Source organism: Varanus komodoensis, unplaced genomic scaffold (genome assembly GCF_004798865.1).
Source record: "Varanus komodoensis strain SLA01 unplaced genomic scaffold, ASM479886v1 scaffold20_1, whole genome shotgun sequence".
NCBI lineage: Eukaryota > Metazoa > Chordata > Lepidosauria > Squamata > Varanidae > Varanus > Varanus komodoensis.
In genome coordinates, this window is record NW_025335587.1 from 18,711,923 (window position 1) to 18,726,571 (window position 14,649).

Below are 14,649 nucleotides of genomic sequence, written 5' to 3' on the forward strand. Positions count from 1 at the left end.
ACGTCTGCATTATCAGGCATCGCCGCGACGCCCGATTCGAGATGACACGGTGCATATGTGGAAAAGCCAGTGTCTCCTGCTAGCAAATATCCTAAATGCGCAGTAAACCACGGGCTAGAAGGGATTAGTTAAAATGTCAAAAGACAGCCCTTCACTTCTACCTGTTCATCCTTCAAAATATACTCCTGGCTATCAGGCATGCTTTGCAGACAAAGAGCTCCGGCGAGGAGGGGCAGAAGGCCTGTGGCGGGGCACGTCATCCTGCAGCTGTCAAAGGGATTACGCTCTGATCTATCTGGGAGGTCACGGCCACCGCCATATTAGCTGGAGTCTAGCAGCATTATACCTGTTAACCACTGTTTCCTTTAATGCTTAATTAGGCAGACCTCCCCTGCAACCGAAAGCTAACTGGGCGCATCCCTCCCTCCGCCGTTCTCTCCCTGTGCTCTTGCCAGCCCTTAGCTGGGGCTTCAAGGGTGGGGGGGGGGGGGGGCGCAAAGGGACTTTTGCTTTCTGGGGCCTGGGCGGCTTGCGGGGCCGTCTAGGCCCATTTCACAGCCCTGTCTTCGAGCCGAGGGTTCATTTTGCGTTGGGAAGGTCTTTGGCAAAAGGGGTGGGGGTAAAGAGACGGGGGAAGAGGGAGAGGAGCTTATTGGGGGATCAGAAGTGAGTGGGGGCATGCGAAGCAGAGCACTTCGTCCCCCGGGGCAACCCAAGATATCAGCGGGCAGGGAAGGAGTGCCAGAAGGCACCGCGGACGCCTGTCCCGGTCCCCGATTCCTCAGCCCCTCCTAACTCATACACATTTTTGAATGTGGGAATGACTTTGATCAGCTGAGCGGCTACCGGGAGAAGGGCCTTCTCTGTGGTGGCACCCCGGCTGTGGAACGAGCTCCCCAGAGAGGTGTGCCTGGTGCTGACACTTTATTTCTTTCAGCGCCAGGTCAAGACCTCTTTTATTTCCCCAGCATTTTAAAAGTCCGTATTGTTTGTAATATTAATTTTCTATATCATTGTGATGTGGGTGTCTTACTTATGTTATCTCCACCCTGAGACACTCGAAAGGGTGGGATACAACCATTTAAATAAACAAACTAACAAACAAACAAATAAATAACATGGAACCTACCTCCCATTTTGACCTGGAAAAATGTATTTTGTCCCAGGCATCAAAGTCTAGGAAACATTGGTTTCGTTTGGGAAGCATTTTTGACCAAAAAACTCCCCAAAATCCTGCTACAGTGACCAGACCACATGACACTGGAAGCCTGAAGAAGATTACAGTGCCCACACATAAACAAAATGTAAGATCAACCATGGCACCATTTTATTCCCCAGCGATAAAGCCTTTTAGGAGCACGAGTTCAGCCTATTAAATAAATATAAAGGCTAAACCTGTTAAAACGTACGGATTCAAACCATTAAGAAAACTTTCCCTCAGTAAAAATAAACACATTGTCTGCCAGACACTCATGCAGGAAGGTTTTATCTTCAGCCAAAGCAGAAACCTTTCGACCCAAAAGAGTTTAAAGCAAAACCACACTGGAGCTGGAAGAATTTGGACAAAATACACTTTCCGTTCGGTATCAGCATACTCTAAACACAATTATCAGGGCAAACTATCACAGTATAAATTTTACTGACAAGTTACCACTTTAGGCTTTGTATATTGTGTATCTAAACACAGAAAAAGACTGTGTTTATTCTTTTTTTTTTTAATCTGGCACATTTTCACCATTTGAGAGAGACAACTTCATTTAATCCAATGCCGTTCGGCATCTCACTAAAGGTGATGGGGGAGCGCGAGGGAGAACGATCTATAAAGCGGGCTTTTGCTCAAGCATTTGAATCGAAATAAACTGGCATTTTAGGTCAGCCGCAAGAGAAATAAAGCCCAGAAGAAAGCAGCAGTAGCATGGAAATAGGACATAAAATAAAATTATGTTAGAACCTGTGCGTGTGGTTGGAAAATGGTCCTAGCAGTAACAGCTGTGTGGCTAAGTGATAGCTAATTAAATCCAATACCATGGCAGTTTTTGATTTGTCTGAACTATTGTGGGAAAACAAGGAGCACTTATGAGCTCGGAGACTTATCTGTAGTTCCCCGATTCATTATTATTTACATGCACTACATCTATCACTATTTATCTGAAGAGCTGGCCGTCTCCACCTCTTCCCCCACACACAACAGCCATGTGAGGTAGGCTGAACCGAGAGACAGTGGAAGTGTCGAGATCTCCCAGGCAGCTGTGTGGCTAAGCAAGGATTTGACCCTGTGCCTCCCCAGGAAAAGAACCAATATGTTATATTCTGTAATTAAAGCGTAAACGATGAGTTAGGGTTTGATCTGAATCATAGCTCCCAACAGTCCAACCTCGAAGGGTGGCAAGAGAAGCAAATTAAAGGCTGGGTTGGGGTTGGTGCAGAGTTGACTTTGCACCTGACCGGTTTCTGCTGCAGGTACGTCCAACTGTTTGCCTTGCTATATGGGTAAACCATGGTTACTGGTTAACCATGGTTACCTTGGTTCTCACTGAACTGGGGTTTGCTAAATGGTTCCAAACGTTGCTTACGCAGGAGTACAGACAAACTAGCAGGGTCGAAAGGGCCCCCGTAACTTCCTTCTCGATTGCATTTTGCCCCAGAATATAAACTAGCCTCTGCTTTCGGCTCGGCTCCAGGTGGACAAGCAGCCTCGCTGCAGGTCAAACTACTGGTCCATCCAGCCCAGCATCACTTCACGCCGCCAAAGGGCAGAGGGCAGGGTCTCTGCCTCACCCCCCTAACCAGAGATGCCAAGGACTGAACCAGCCTGTGTCCTCCTCCGTGCAGCTGAGTTGCTTTTCCCCTGAGCTCCTGTCCCTCCCCAGAACCTCTCCTGAAATAGGTGACCGCTCGCTCCTGCCCCCTTCCCAACAGCAGAATGGTGGGTGCACCTCAGGCACAGTCCCCGTTCAGTGCAGAGCAAGGGAAGCCCGGCCTTGTAAGATAATCCCCAAATGACAAAGGAGAGGAAAATTTAATCAATAGCCGGGTAAACGAGTAGATTGCTAGCTGGCACTGAAAGATTTCACAGTGTCCGGAAATGAGGGGAAAGGAAGTTCAACCGTTGGGATGCCTATACCTACTTCACCGCCCCGGGTTGTTCTGTATGATCCTCCAGGTAAGCGATGGCATGATAAGGGGTGTTTAGTCATGCCGGCCACACGACCACGGAGACCGTCTGCGGACAAACGCTGGCTCCCTCGGCCAGGAAACAGATAAGCACCGACCCCTAGAGTCAGGCCTGACTGGACGTAACATCAAGGGGAAACCTGTACCTTTACCTTTAGGTGTTCTTTGCTCTGGACTGAAGGGTTGCATTGCCCTCTGACCCCTGTCCCAAAGGGGGTCGTTTCTCAGCCTCACCCGTCCTAACAGAGGAAAGGGGAACATTTTCTGCCGTTGACATCAAGAGGCATTGGTACCCAGTTAATTTTTTCGCATTCCAGCCTTTAGCATCTGACAACGGAGGGGTGGGGAGAAGGGTAAACCATCCTGTTCCTATACAAAAATGACACAAGTAATAACTGCTTAAGCTTTCACATGTCAAAAGAGCTTCGCTTCCACCTGAAAAAGCAATAATTACGCCCCTTCACGACGCAGCGCACCAGCTAGCTTCTCTTCTCAGTGACTGCCAAGCAGCCGTAAAACTCAGCCTGTGTAAGAAACCAAGGCATCAAGCCACCACCTTTTTTGAAAAATAAAAATCTTTTGAGTGGGAGCAGGATTAAACACTACAGCTTTTAACACCACCAATGCTGCCCCCCCCCCCCGCTCCCCGGCCAGCACCAAATGGGAGGATAACATCTGGGAGAATTAAGCACGCATTAAGATTTGGTAGGTCACAAGAGCATACTTCAAAGATCCAGGCTCCTTAAAGCTTAGATCTGCACACACGAGCCTCTGTTAGTCTTCTGGGGCTAAAATATTAAGAGGAGGCTGATGTCTTGGAGTCAGTCAGACATTTAAAAAGTCCGAGCGTGCAAACGCAAGCCAAATGGAGGCTGCAGGGCACTTTCACACGTGGCTTCTTTGTCTCTGCCCTTGCTTAAGCAGAGTTTGAAACCGTTTAGCAAGACCTGCTCAAGTGAAAGCGACATTAACCATGGTTAACAGATGTCACACTCAATGCATGCAGGGAGAAATCTCCACCAGAGAAGGAGTGACCAAGGCAAAGGGGTCACACTAAAGCCTATGCCTGGTCTTTATTTCAGGCAGACTGCAGAGGTACTCTTGGCTGTCTTCTCCCATATTCATAATTTAAGGATTTTAATTATTGAATTGCATTTTGCTCTAAATTCTTATTGTGAACCACTCTGGGATATTTCTGTTTGAAGGGCAATATACCAGTACTGCAAAACAAGACAAAACAAAAAATGAAGCATCTACCCATCTTCAGATTCCGCCCTCCATGCCCGGCACGCCCTTTGTCCAGCCTCGGCCGGGTTGCAGATGAGAGTCTGGTTCTGGCACAGGGACGCCAAGCTCTGAAGTGCTGGAGGCAGACAGCTTGGGCTACAGACGCGCTGTTTCCCCAGCTGAAGTCCTCCGGCACCGTTCACATGGCTTCCGAAAGCTAAGCCGGTAGCTGCTGATGTGAGGGACTTTCCTGTGGTGGCACCTAAAGCTACAGCTGCCTCCCAAAGCACGTGCGGTGTTTAGGATTATTCTTTGGTGGCTGTGTGGCTACTTTTAAAACGGGCTGTTTTGTTTCACCTTCTGTATTTTATGGGGTCGGGGGGTGTATGTGTTCTCTGCCTCTTATTGCACCCAGTGGTGGTTTTGCCATGCTAGACGGCACTTCCCTTCAAACACGGAGAGGGTCGTGATTTTCAGCAACATTTCCGACCTAGGCAAGCCCCCAGCTCCTGAGAGCGAGCTTCTCGGGCCCCTGGCGGCTACGGCACAGAGAACAGACTTCACGTCGGAGAAAACTGGCCAAAGGAAACGCTTTCCAGCTTCATTCAGTTTCCATTTTGAAACCAGCTCCGCAAGTCTGCAATTCCGGCGCCCGTGTGTGAATGCGAATGCCGCCACCCGGCCTTTCCTTTTGTGCTGTCTCTCGATCCCACCTCATCCTTCCGGGAACTCGAGGCGCCCTCCTCACAGCAAACCCGTGAAGTGGGCTGGGCTGAGCTCTGCGGCTGCGTGAGGACGATAACCCAGGTGCGCTCCAGCTGGCTTATGGGAGCTGTAGGCTGACCTCTGGGGAGGGTCGCCAGCGCTCGTTGCTGCACGCGCCCTTGTGGTCTCCACCGGAAGGGGTCTCTCTCCTCCCGCGGGCACCACTGCAGTAGCGTGGGATGGCTTGGGACTCACCCAGGCCCCCCAGGAAGGCTCATGGGTCCGGGTGAGTCTCCAGTCTAACAGCCTAACCCCTTTCATGCTGGTAGCTAGATTAGATTTAGATTTAGATTGCGATTTATACCCTGCCTTTTTCCTCAAAGGGCTCAAGGCAGCTTACATCATTCTCCTCCTCCATCTTATTCCCACAATAACCCTGTGAGGCAGGCTGGGCTGAGAGTCTGTGACTGGCCCAGAGTCACCCAGTTGGCTCCATGGCCGAGAGGGGACTCGAACCCAGATCCTCTGAGTCCCAGTCCCACGCTCTTAACCACTACACCACACTGCCTCTCGTTCCTTCAGGAACAAATCGTCAAGAGCTACCTGCTGGCGGATGGCGCGACCAGAGCTAAAGGAACGGGGCCACTTATTTTTCTTTTTGCTTGCTTGCTTCCTCTCTTCTCCATCTCTCTTTTTCTTTTCCCGAGGTTGTGTAGCAATGGGGACGACATATAAAAACTTGAAATAAATAAATAGACACCTTCCTTCCTACCCAGTGGTCTGCCAGGAGAGGGATGGAGGCCTCCTGCTAGGAGCCTGGATGGTTTGCAAAGGGCTTCTGAAATTTGGCCAAGGGCCACAGGATGCCCAGCTTTGTTCTATCAGGAAACACACTTTTTTTGAGTCCAGAACAAAGCTTAAGGCCCAACTCTTCCTCCTCTGCACCCTTACTCTCAGTGACAGAGGAGACAAAGAAGGCTGATATAACCTCGCAACCAGGAAAACACTTTCTAGTGTTGTCAGACTCGCATGTGGCCTCTCCAAGATCCTGAAGTTCCACAGCTATGACAAATCATGTACCACATTCACCCCGGGCCCCATCTACTCATCACGACTGCGCAGGCTTTGAGGGACTGCGAACAAGTGACTTGATTAAAATCTAATGCAACCAAAACTCTCCTCCGAAGAGAAAATCCAAGCCATTTCCAGTGAAGCAGAAGTGAAGAAAAAATCAAACCGCTTCCCTGGAGGGACGACGCGGCTGCATACGCTCAGTGCCACTGCGTCTAAGGTGAAGTGGTAAGTGTCAGTCATCCTGACAAATCCCCACGGTGATAGCTTCACTTTTAAAGCCTTCAACATACTTTGACAGCAAAGTAAAAACTTAAAGGTCAGTGCTACTTGCTAAGGACAAGCTAAACACAAGAAAATCACTTTGGATTTTTTTTTTCCTCCTCTTGGATCGGAAAAGTAAACTACTGAAGGTAAAAAAGGTAAAGTTCATCTCTTTCCTAGCCTTTCATCGGAAGACTTCCCTGAAGCCCAATTTGGGGGCAAAACTTTCTTAAATAATAGGATGGAATGGGGATTAAATGCCGGACCAGTGAAGGAGGTATTCTAACTCCTAGCCCTGAATCTGAATTTCAGTGTCGTGGCATGGCTGTCTTTTAGCAGAAGTATTTTACAAGGGTGCAGAAACCCACAGGAAGTCCCTAGTACCCTTTACTGGCAATTTCCTTTAAGTATTTCTGCAGCATAACTAGGAGTTAGAATGACAGAGTGACTTTGCCGCATGTTCTGTACTTCAAGAGGCATTGGTAGGGGACGGTTCTTGTACTGGAACAGCCTCCCACAAACTGATGCTTAGGACTACAAGCGCCATAACCCCTGACCATGGGCCATGCTGACGGAAGCTGGGAGTCCTAAGCATCTGCAGGGCACCAGCTTCAGGAAGGTTAGACAACGGCATGAAAGACCTTTGGGTCTCATTCTGCTAGAGTAATGACTAGGAAAAGAAATCACATGGGGGGCAATATGGATGCGAGCCCTTTAACGTTGAATTCTAGAACAGTAGAGTTGGAAGGGGCCATGAAGGCCATCGAGTCCAGCCCCCTGCTGTTGCAGGACACCCCGTCACACCATCCCACTCAGGGGGCTGCCCAGTTTCTCCCTGAATGTCTCCAGTGTGGGAGAGCCCCCCACCTCTCCAGGCAGCTGGTCCCACTGTCCTATCGCTCTGATTATGGGGAAGCTTTTCCCAATGTCCAGCCTGAACCTGGGATGTTGCAACTTGAATTGATTATTCTGTGTCCTACACTCTAGCATCAGGAAGAAGCGATCCTGGCCTTCCTCTTTGTGACAGCCTTTGAGGTACTTCTAGAGGGATATCATGTCCCCCCTCAATCTTCTTTTCTCAAGGCTAAACATGCCCATTTCTCCCAGTCTCTCCTCAAAGGGCAGCATTTCCAAACCCTGGATCATTTTTGTCGCCCTCCACTGGACCCTTTCTAATTTACCTGCATCTTTCTTAAATCTTGGTGCCCAGAACTGGACAGTGTTCCAGGTGAGGTCTGACCGGTGAGGAGGGCAACTTGTCCCTTCAAATGTTGTTCGACTGTAACTCCCACCAGCCCTGGCCAGAACAGAAAGTGTTAAGGAGCTGCAGCCCAACAACATCGGTAGGGCTGCAAGTCACTCACCCCTGCTTTGAAGTCTTGGCGGAAGTCTTTGTTGGAGGGCACGTGCTGCAGGATTCTGGAGCGCCAGCGGCCGAGTGGGTGGCCATGGGGAGTCACAGGCTGGACCCCCAGGGCCAGGGCCCTTGCACTGGACCTGCTAGTGCAGGTTCTGTGCAAACAAGGACCACCAGAACAACTGTGACAACCTAAGACCAGGAAGAAACGGTTCTTCGACCACTCGATGCAAGACTGAGCCAGCATTAGGGCGAAACACGAGTAAGGAACCACGGACTGCACCCTACAAAACTTCTTTAGCAATGTTCCCGGTTTGTCCGAGTGACCCCACCCTATGCGGCTGCTGCTTTGGGACCGTGTGTGTGTTTTGTACTAAGTTGGAGGTGTGTAGGCATCTTCAAAGAGACAACCAAAAGGTGCCATTACTGGGGTTATTATTTTATTTACTGCATAGACAGTCTTCCTTTCCAGCAGAAACGGGACTCAAGTGGAGGAATGCCTGCATGCATGTGTGAACCAACATAAACACGAGCAACCAAAATCTCTAGCCCTGGGAAATTGAGTGTCATGAGGTATCTTGGGGCAAATCTCATGCTTACATGGGATTTATAACTGAGAAGATCTTGTATTTGAGAATTATGACCATCAGTAGTAAAAAGGCATCCTTCCCTTTCGCTAGCTGTACTGGGACCAGCTCTACCTTTGATGTGCAGTTGAAAGTTGTCGCTTGTCGGCAATACAAAAAAAAACAAAACAAAACAAAACAAAAACAGGCACCCGATCTGATTGATTCCTCATCAGGGCAATGAAGAAGCTGGGGTCATGAACTGAAAATATTTCGCTTCATTAACGCAACCCTGAAGCAGTGAGACGTGAAACTGAATCAGTGTATTCCATCATGGTTCACAAATTATGTTGTTGGATACTTGGTTATACTGCTGCATGTGTTAATGTTTGAACCACAGTGGCTATTGTTTAAAGATTTAAGAGAGAGAGAGAGAGAGAGAGAGAGAGAGAGAGAGAGAGAGAGAGAACCTCATCCATTATATTTTTGACAATTTATATGAAGCCAAGAATTTCTAAATTCATATATGTAGAAATAATATTTGATTGCTGAACTCCCTGTACAATACTTCTGATGTGCTATTTCTGCCACAAATACCTCTTACTGAATTATAGCCCCTTAAGAGGCATCTGCGAAAGATGGAAGCGAAAAAAAACCCCTCTCTGGGAACACCAGCTTAAGGTTTGCAGTCCAGAGCTGCCTATTATCAACATTTCACAGCGAGTTTCCCAATTTTCAGATCCCCGAGGTGAGATTCGAGTTGAGCTCACCAATACATGCTTGGCTCCAAAACTCACATTTTCCGACTTCAGCGCTGAAGTCCCAGTGGCAGGCAGGGAAACCTGGTCACAGCCAAAGAAGTCATTTTTTGGCTCAGAAATGCTTTTTCCTACTTCTCTGGAGCCAAACCACTACCACGGAGATCACCAGAGCTTTGTGCTGGGCCCTTAACTGCCTCCCCTGTATTAGTGTTTTAACAGCCAACCTCTGCAGATTACGGAGCTGTTTTCCTGTCATATACTCGCTAGCACTTAAGTCTTGATGGACGAGGCTCTCAAACTTTGTAATAGAAAACCACCCTTATTTTCGGTGCTGGTGGGGAATTTGGTTAACTCCATGCAAGCACGCCTAAGATGACAGCATTAAGAGTACCATTTTTATCCTAATGACTTGCACACCGTAACCCTAAGCGGGAGCCTTAAAAATTATGCTGAATGTTCCTCTGCATCTAAGATCTAGGCTGACTAGGGATAAAATCCTTGCTCTTCAGGAACAATCAGCAGCTGAAGCTAAAAGGGCCCTCGCTGGACCACTGTTCCCAGAGACCAACCATCCCAGTTTCAGTGAGCTGACAGGACTAATTCCTCCAAGCGGATCAACTTGACCTGGGCTCTTCCTTCACGATTGCTGGAAGCACCTCAAGACTAGTCGTTGCCAGTTCTGTTTAGCAATACGGAGAAATAATGAGTGAACCAAACTGGTTGGACTGGCTAGGGACGATAGCAGTTGGAGACCAGCAACATCTCAGGTCTGGGAGCCACTGCTCTAGCCGCCATCTCTCCTGGCCTCTCCGGTTTATTTTATTTATATCCCGCCTTTTTTCCTTTCAAAGAACCCCAGGTGGCTCACATCATTCTCCTCCTCTCAATCTTAGTCGCAAAACAACAAGGCCAAAAGGCTGAGAGAGGGGCCCAAAGTCACCCAGCTGGCTCCATGGCTGAGTGGGAGCTAGGACCCCGAATCTCCTGCGTCCCAGACCCAGGCTTTTAAACATGACGCCGCACACGCTCTCTGGTTGCTGTGACATGAAAGCATGCATGGACAGGCCCTTTTTGGGGAAGGGAAGAGTGGTAAGGAAGTTCAAAAGACATGGATGTTTACTGCACGCAGAAATCGGGTCTTACACACAGCTTCTGCCTCTGCTAGTTGGAAAGCTCACTGCCATGATGCTGCCCCCTCCCCGCCAATTATGCTTTGTATATAATGGCAGCTTTTGCTGTGAGAAATGAAACCGTTTGCTTCATCGCCACCGCATCTCTGGGAGCAGGGTCACCCTGTGGCTTCTGACAGCCCCTGAACCAGAGGCAGCGGCTGGGGAGACTTCGGTAAAATCTTTGGCTTGTTACTGCGCCCTTAGCACATGGAGGGTGTGGAACACAGCCCATTATAGCAGGGAGCCAGCGACTGAAGGAGTACCTGTAAGCCGTTTCTTTGCTTGTTTGTGGGCCATCTGCACCCGTATTCAGTCTTCGTAATCAGTAACGCCAATTTGTGTATTTTAGAATTGGTGGGGTTCTAATGTTTGTCAACCACCCAGAGAGCCCTCTGGGCTATAGGGGCGGGACATAAATGCAATGAAAGAACAAATGGAACGGAATGGAATAGAAATAAAGAGCAATGATTGTCTTTGGCACGAGTGGTTGTCTTTTATCCTGATTATCCTCTGCGGCCTGGGCTGCACCAGGCTCCTGGGGCAATTTATTTATTTATTAATTAAAACATTTCTATGCCGCCCCATTCGCCGAAGCCTCGGGGCGGCTCACAACATGAAGTAAAATACAAAAATAACTATAACAATATAAAATACAAGCAGACGGCAAAAGCGTCAACCAAAGCCACTGCAGACCTCGATTCTGTCATTGCTGCCCTGGAAGGACCTGCCTTACAAGTACAGCGCCAGACTCGGTGGCGACACGAAGCCAAGAAGCCTGGGAAGAAACTGTCCTTGGCTGAAAGGGGATTAGGTACCTTTGGGCCTTGGACCGCCCACCTCAGGGAACGCACAGCCTCTAAACAACACTGAACTTCCAATGCTTTGTTAACGAGCCTTTGAATCTTAGATCATGAATTTAAGGGTTTAAAAAACAGACTCATTATAAAACGGGTTTTCCTCCACGATTCATATGATCAGATGCAGAATGCTATTGTTTTAGATAAATACGCAGGATAAAACAGCATGTAAAAACGGTGCAGGTCTTTTAAGGAACGCACACACCAGCAGGAGTTTGATCTAATAATGGGATGTTCTGTTCTTCACCCAAGAACAGAACAACCCAAAGCAAAAGCCCCAATTCAACTGCACAATGATCTAGAAATGAGATCAGAGGAGTATAAAACCAAGCAGAAAACTCCAGGTTGAGCATGCTGTTACCTTTCGCATAGAAAAAAAATTAATCGAATCTTCTTACTTCTTACATTTATTCAGGAATTCATTCCCCACTTTTTTTAGTGCAAATGCAGTTAAAATGAGTTGAAATCAGTGTCTTACCTGGAGGTCCTTCACATTTGGAAACGGGATACCTATCGCGATAACGGCGCGGGCATTGTCATCGGAGAAATCCAAGCCTTCACTGACTTTGCCTCTGTAGACAGCGATAAGGAGCGCACCGTCTGAAAGGAAAACAACAAGCAATTTCACATAAGGGTGGGGAGCTTTGCTTCTCGGTGCTTCCAGGAGCCCTCGCTACACTCTGCATGCGGGACAGGCCTCGGGGGAGTCCTGGGCAGGCCCCTACCAAGGGCCAAAGCCCAGCATGGCCTCGCTGTACGTTCCTGATGAAGTACGTTTTTGCAGTATGGAGGAAATCTTGTTCCCTCCTGTTCCCACATGAGCTAGGGATAGCCTGCCTCCAGGAGACCCTGTGACACGGTGGGCCCACGGCCACCCTGGCGAGGGGCACAAAAGAGCCTCTCCTGTCTGGAAATGGCACGCAAGAGCCATGCGCCAGCTCGGCTGGACAAGCTGCCTCAGGAAGCCAACCGCCTTTGCCCACCTGACGTACGACGGAGGAGAGGCAGGGAGATTCACCACACGGCGAGGGCAAGTCATGGGCTGAGTTTCACTAGATGTTTCTGAGATGGGGAAACTTGGCGCAGGGCTGTTGGCTTCCACAGCTGCTGCACACAGATCCCCAAATCTACCTCCAGCCTCAGAGGCCGAAGTTTCAAGCGGCCCCATTCTTCAGGTTTGGCCTACTTACCTTTCTTGTTTTTGCCGTTTATGACATCGTAGTAAATCTGCAGCAGGCCATCAAAGTCCGCCTTGCTGCCTCCTTTGGGTTCCACAATGACAGATTTGATCGACTCGAGCTTTTCCCACAAACCAGTGTGGAGCCAGCGGTTTCTCAGTTTATCCAACATCTGAACAGGGGAAGCAAGAACAAGAACGGCAAATGTTCACTTCCTTTTAAGAATAATCTATGTTTTTTCATACAGTAAGATGAGCCAGCCTGGTCCCCTACGAATTCATTTCTCAGGTGAGTGCACTTCTTTCCTTTCTAAATTTGTTCAGGCGAGCCACTGCAAAATCCAAACGTTATGCTTGCTTGTAAACTTTCCCAGCATGTGGACCCTTTTCTGCCATGCATGACGATAGCTCAGGAAAAGCAAAAGGACTTCTTCACAGCATGAAACTATGAAATTCACCTCCACAGGATGGAGTGCTGGAGACTGAAGGGGATTGCTGGGAAATGAGGGTGTCCTTGGCTGCGGGTCCTGATTGGCTGCATGCTTCCTCTGGTGTCAGAGGCAGCAGGCCTACAGGGGCCCCTTGCTGAGGAACATGGGTGGGAGGTCGCACTCCTGTCCTGCAATTCTCTCCAGGAAACGGCTCCTTTTGGGGAGCATCATGACCAAGGAAGCTGATCACATCAGACGATCAGGAACATGTGCTTCCACGAATGCAGTTCGTTCAACTGATGTTTAAAAACTGGATGCCGTACGCTCTATGGAGGGAAAACTACATCGGACCTCAACTGACGGATGACCAACTGACAAGTAGGAGGAGACACCCGGAAGGCGCCCTTCTTCGGTCCCAGCGGCCCTCCCACCGATGTGGTCGATCAACTCCGCTCTGCAAAGAGCTGTCCACGGTTCTGCCCCCCTGCCCAGACGCCTCCTGAGATATATCGGCCCTCCCTTGCAGGTCTCAGTCTGGTCCAGGGCACCCCTGTATGTTTATGACTGGGGGGAGGCGGTAGAACCCACCTGCCTATTCCAGGGCGCTCACGTGCGGCTGGATCGCCTTGCCCCAAACTGCCTGGGCCATTCGCTTTCATTTTAAGTTGATTTTCCTTTGCTTAAGTTGATTAAGTTCGTGTTCATTTCCAGTAGACCAGCCCTTCCAAACCAGGTGCCTTTCAGACTGCTCCCACCGGGGATGATGGAAGTTGGTGTCTAACAGACGTGGAGGGCACCTGGCTGGGGAAGGCTGCGATCAGCAAGGTGCGCTTTTGTGCTCATGGAGAAGACAAAAGCCACCCAACCTTACACTTTTGCCGCTGTGGCAGATGCGGCTCAAATACTGCAAATAAATAAAGCTAAATAAAATATACTGCTGCCATGCCTCACAGGAAATGCTACCTTCAAAAGGAGGGTTGTACAGGAGAAACAATAGCACTTTGGGCAGAAAAAGCATCAAGAGTTGGACTTAAGGTTAGAAGTCACTGAGAGAAGCCATTAACCATCAAGAGCAAGTCACTTTTGCACCCGGGGGAATAATAGTTTTCGCAGTGTGAGGCATTCTACATATGTTTTATTAAACTCTTTGGAAATGTACTCTCCGCAAATGAACCAAGCCTTCTCCCAGAGAGGATAGCAGGTGGGGTGGAGGGTTGGGGTGGGGAAAACAGAGGAAGAAAAGTCCTGCGTACCTACGGCCAACAGAAGCAGATTAATCTTTGAGAGACACTCCGCTTCTGCAGGATGGAGAAAGCCACAGAAGCAGCTCCTCTGGGCCAGGTTCCTACGCGATACGCACTCAGTGTGCAGTCGGGCAACACAAGCACTTGTGCTGGGCTCACAAACCACGGTGCACCCCATTCCCCCGATCGAGAGATTAAGTTTGTGGGCAAGTGCAAAAGTAACAACCCGTTATTAAGAGACTAAGAACTGGCCACTATGTATGCTAGTTAGTTAGTTATCGATTTATATCCTGGCTTTTTCCTGCAAAGGGTTCAAGGCAGCTTACATCATCTCTCCTCCTGCATCTTATCCCCACAACAACAACCCTGTGAGGTAGGTGGGGCTGAGAGTCTGTGACTGGCCCAGAGTCACCCAGTGGGCTCCATGGCCGAGCGGGGACTCGAACCCAGATCATCTGAGTCCCAGTCCCATGTTCTTAACCACTACGCCACACTGGCTCTCAATGGTTATGCACTGGGCCACTTCGGAATTAGCACTGGAGTCAGGAGGGTCACTAAACTGGACCCCCTGGCCATGGTAAGAGACCAAAGATGTCTCATCCGTAGCAGCTCAGGGCAGCCCGAATGAAACCACTTTTAACAA

The 14,649-nt window shown here is 49.1% G+C and overlaps 1 protein-coding gene across 2 annotated transcripts in view; it reads right to left on the reverse strand.

Moving 5' to 3' along the window:
• BRIP1 (BRCA1 interacting helicase 1) overlaps positions 1-14,649 on the reverse strand; it is a 91,284-nt gene that overhangs the window by 18,816 nt on the left and 57,819 nt on the right. For both annotated transcript variants that reach the window (XM_044430162.1, XM_044430163.1), the window contains exons 15-16: positions 12,345-12,504; positions 11,633-11,754 (exon numbers count right to left, since the gene is read on the reverse strand). In XM_044430162.1, the coding sequence (XP_044286097.1) occupies positions 11,633-11,754; positions 12,345-12,504 (282 nt within the window). The remainder of the gene's footprint in view (positions 1-11,632; positions 11,755-12,344; positions 12,505-14,649) is intronic.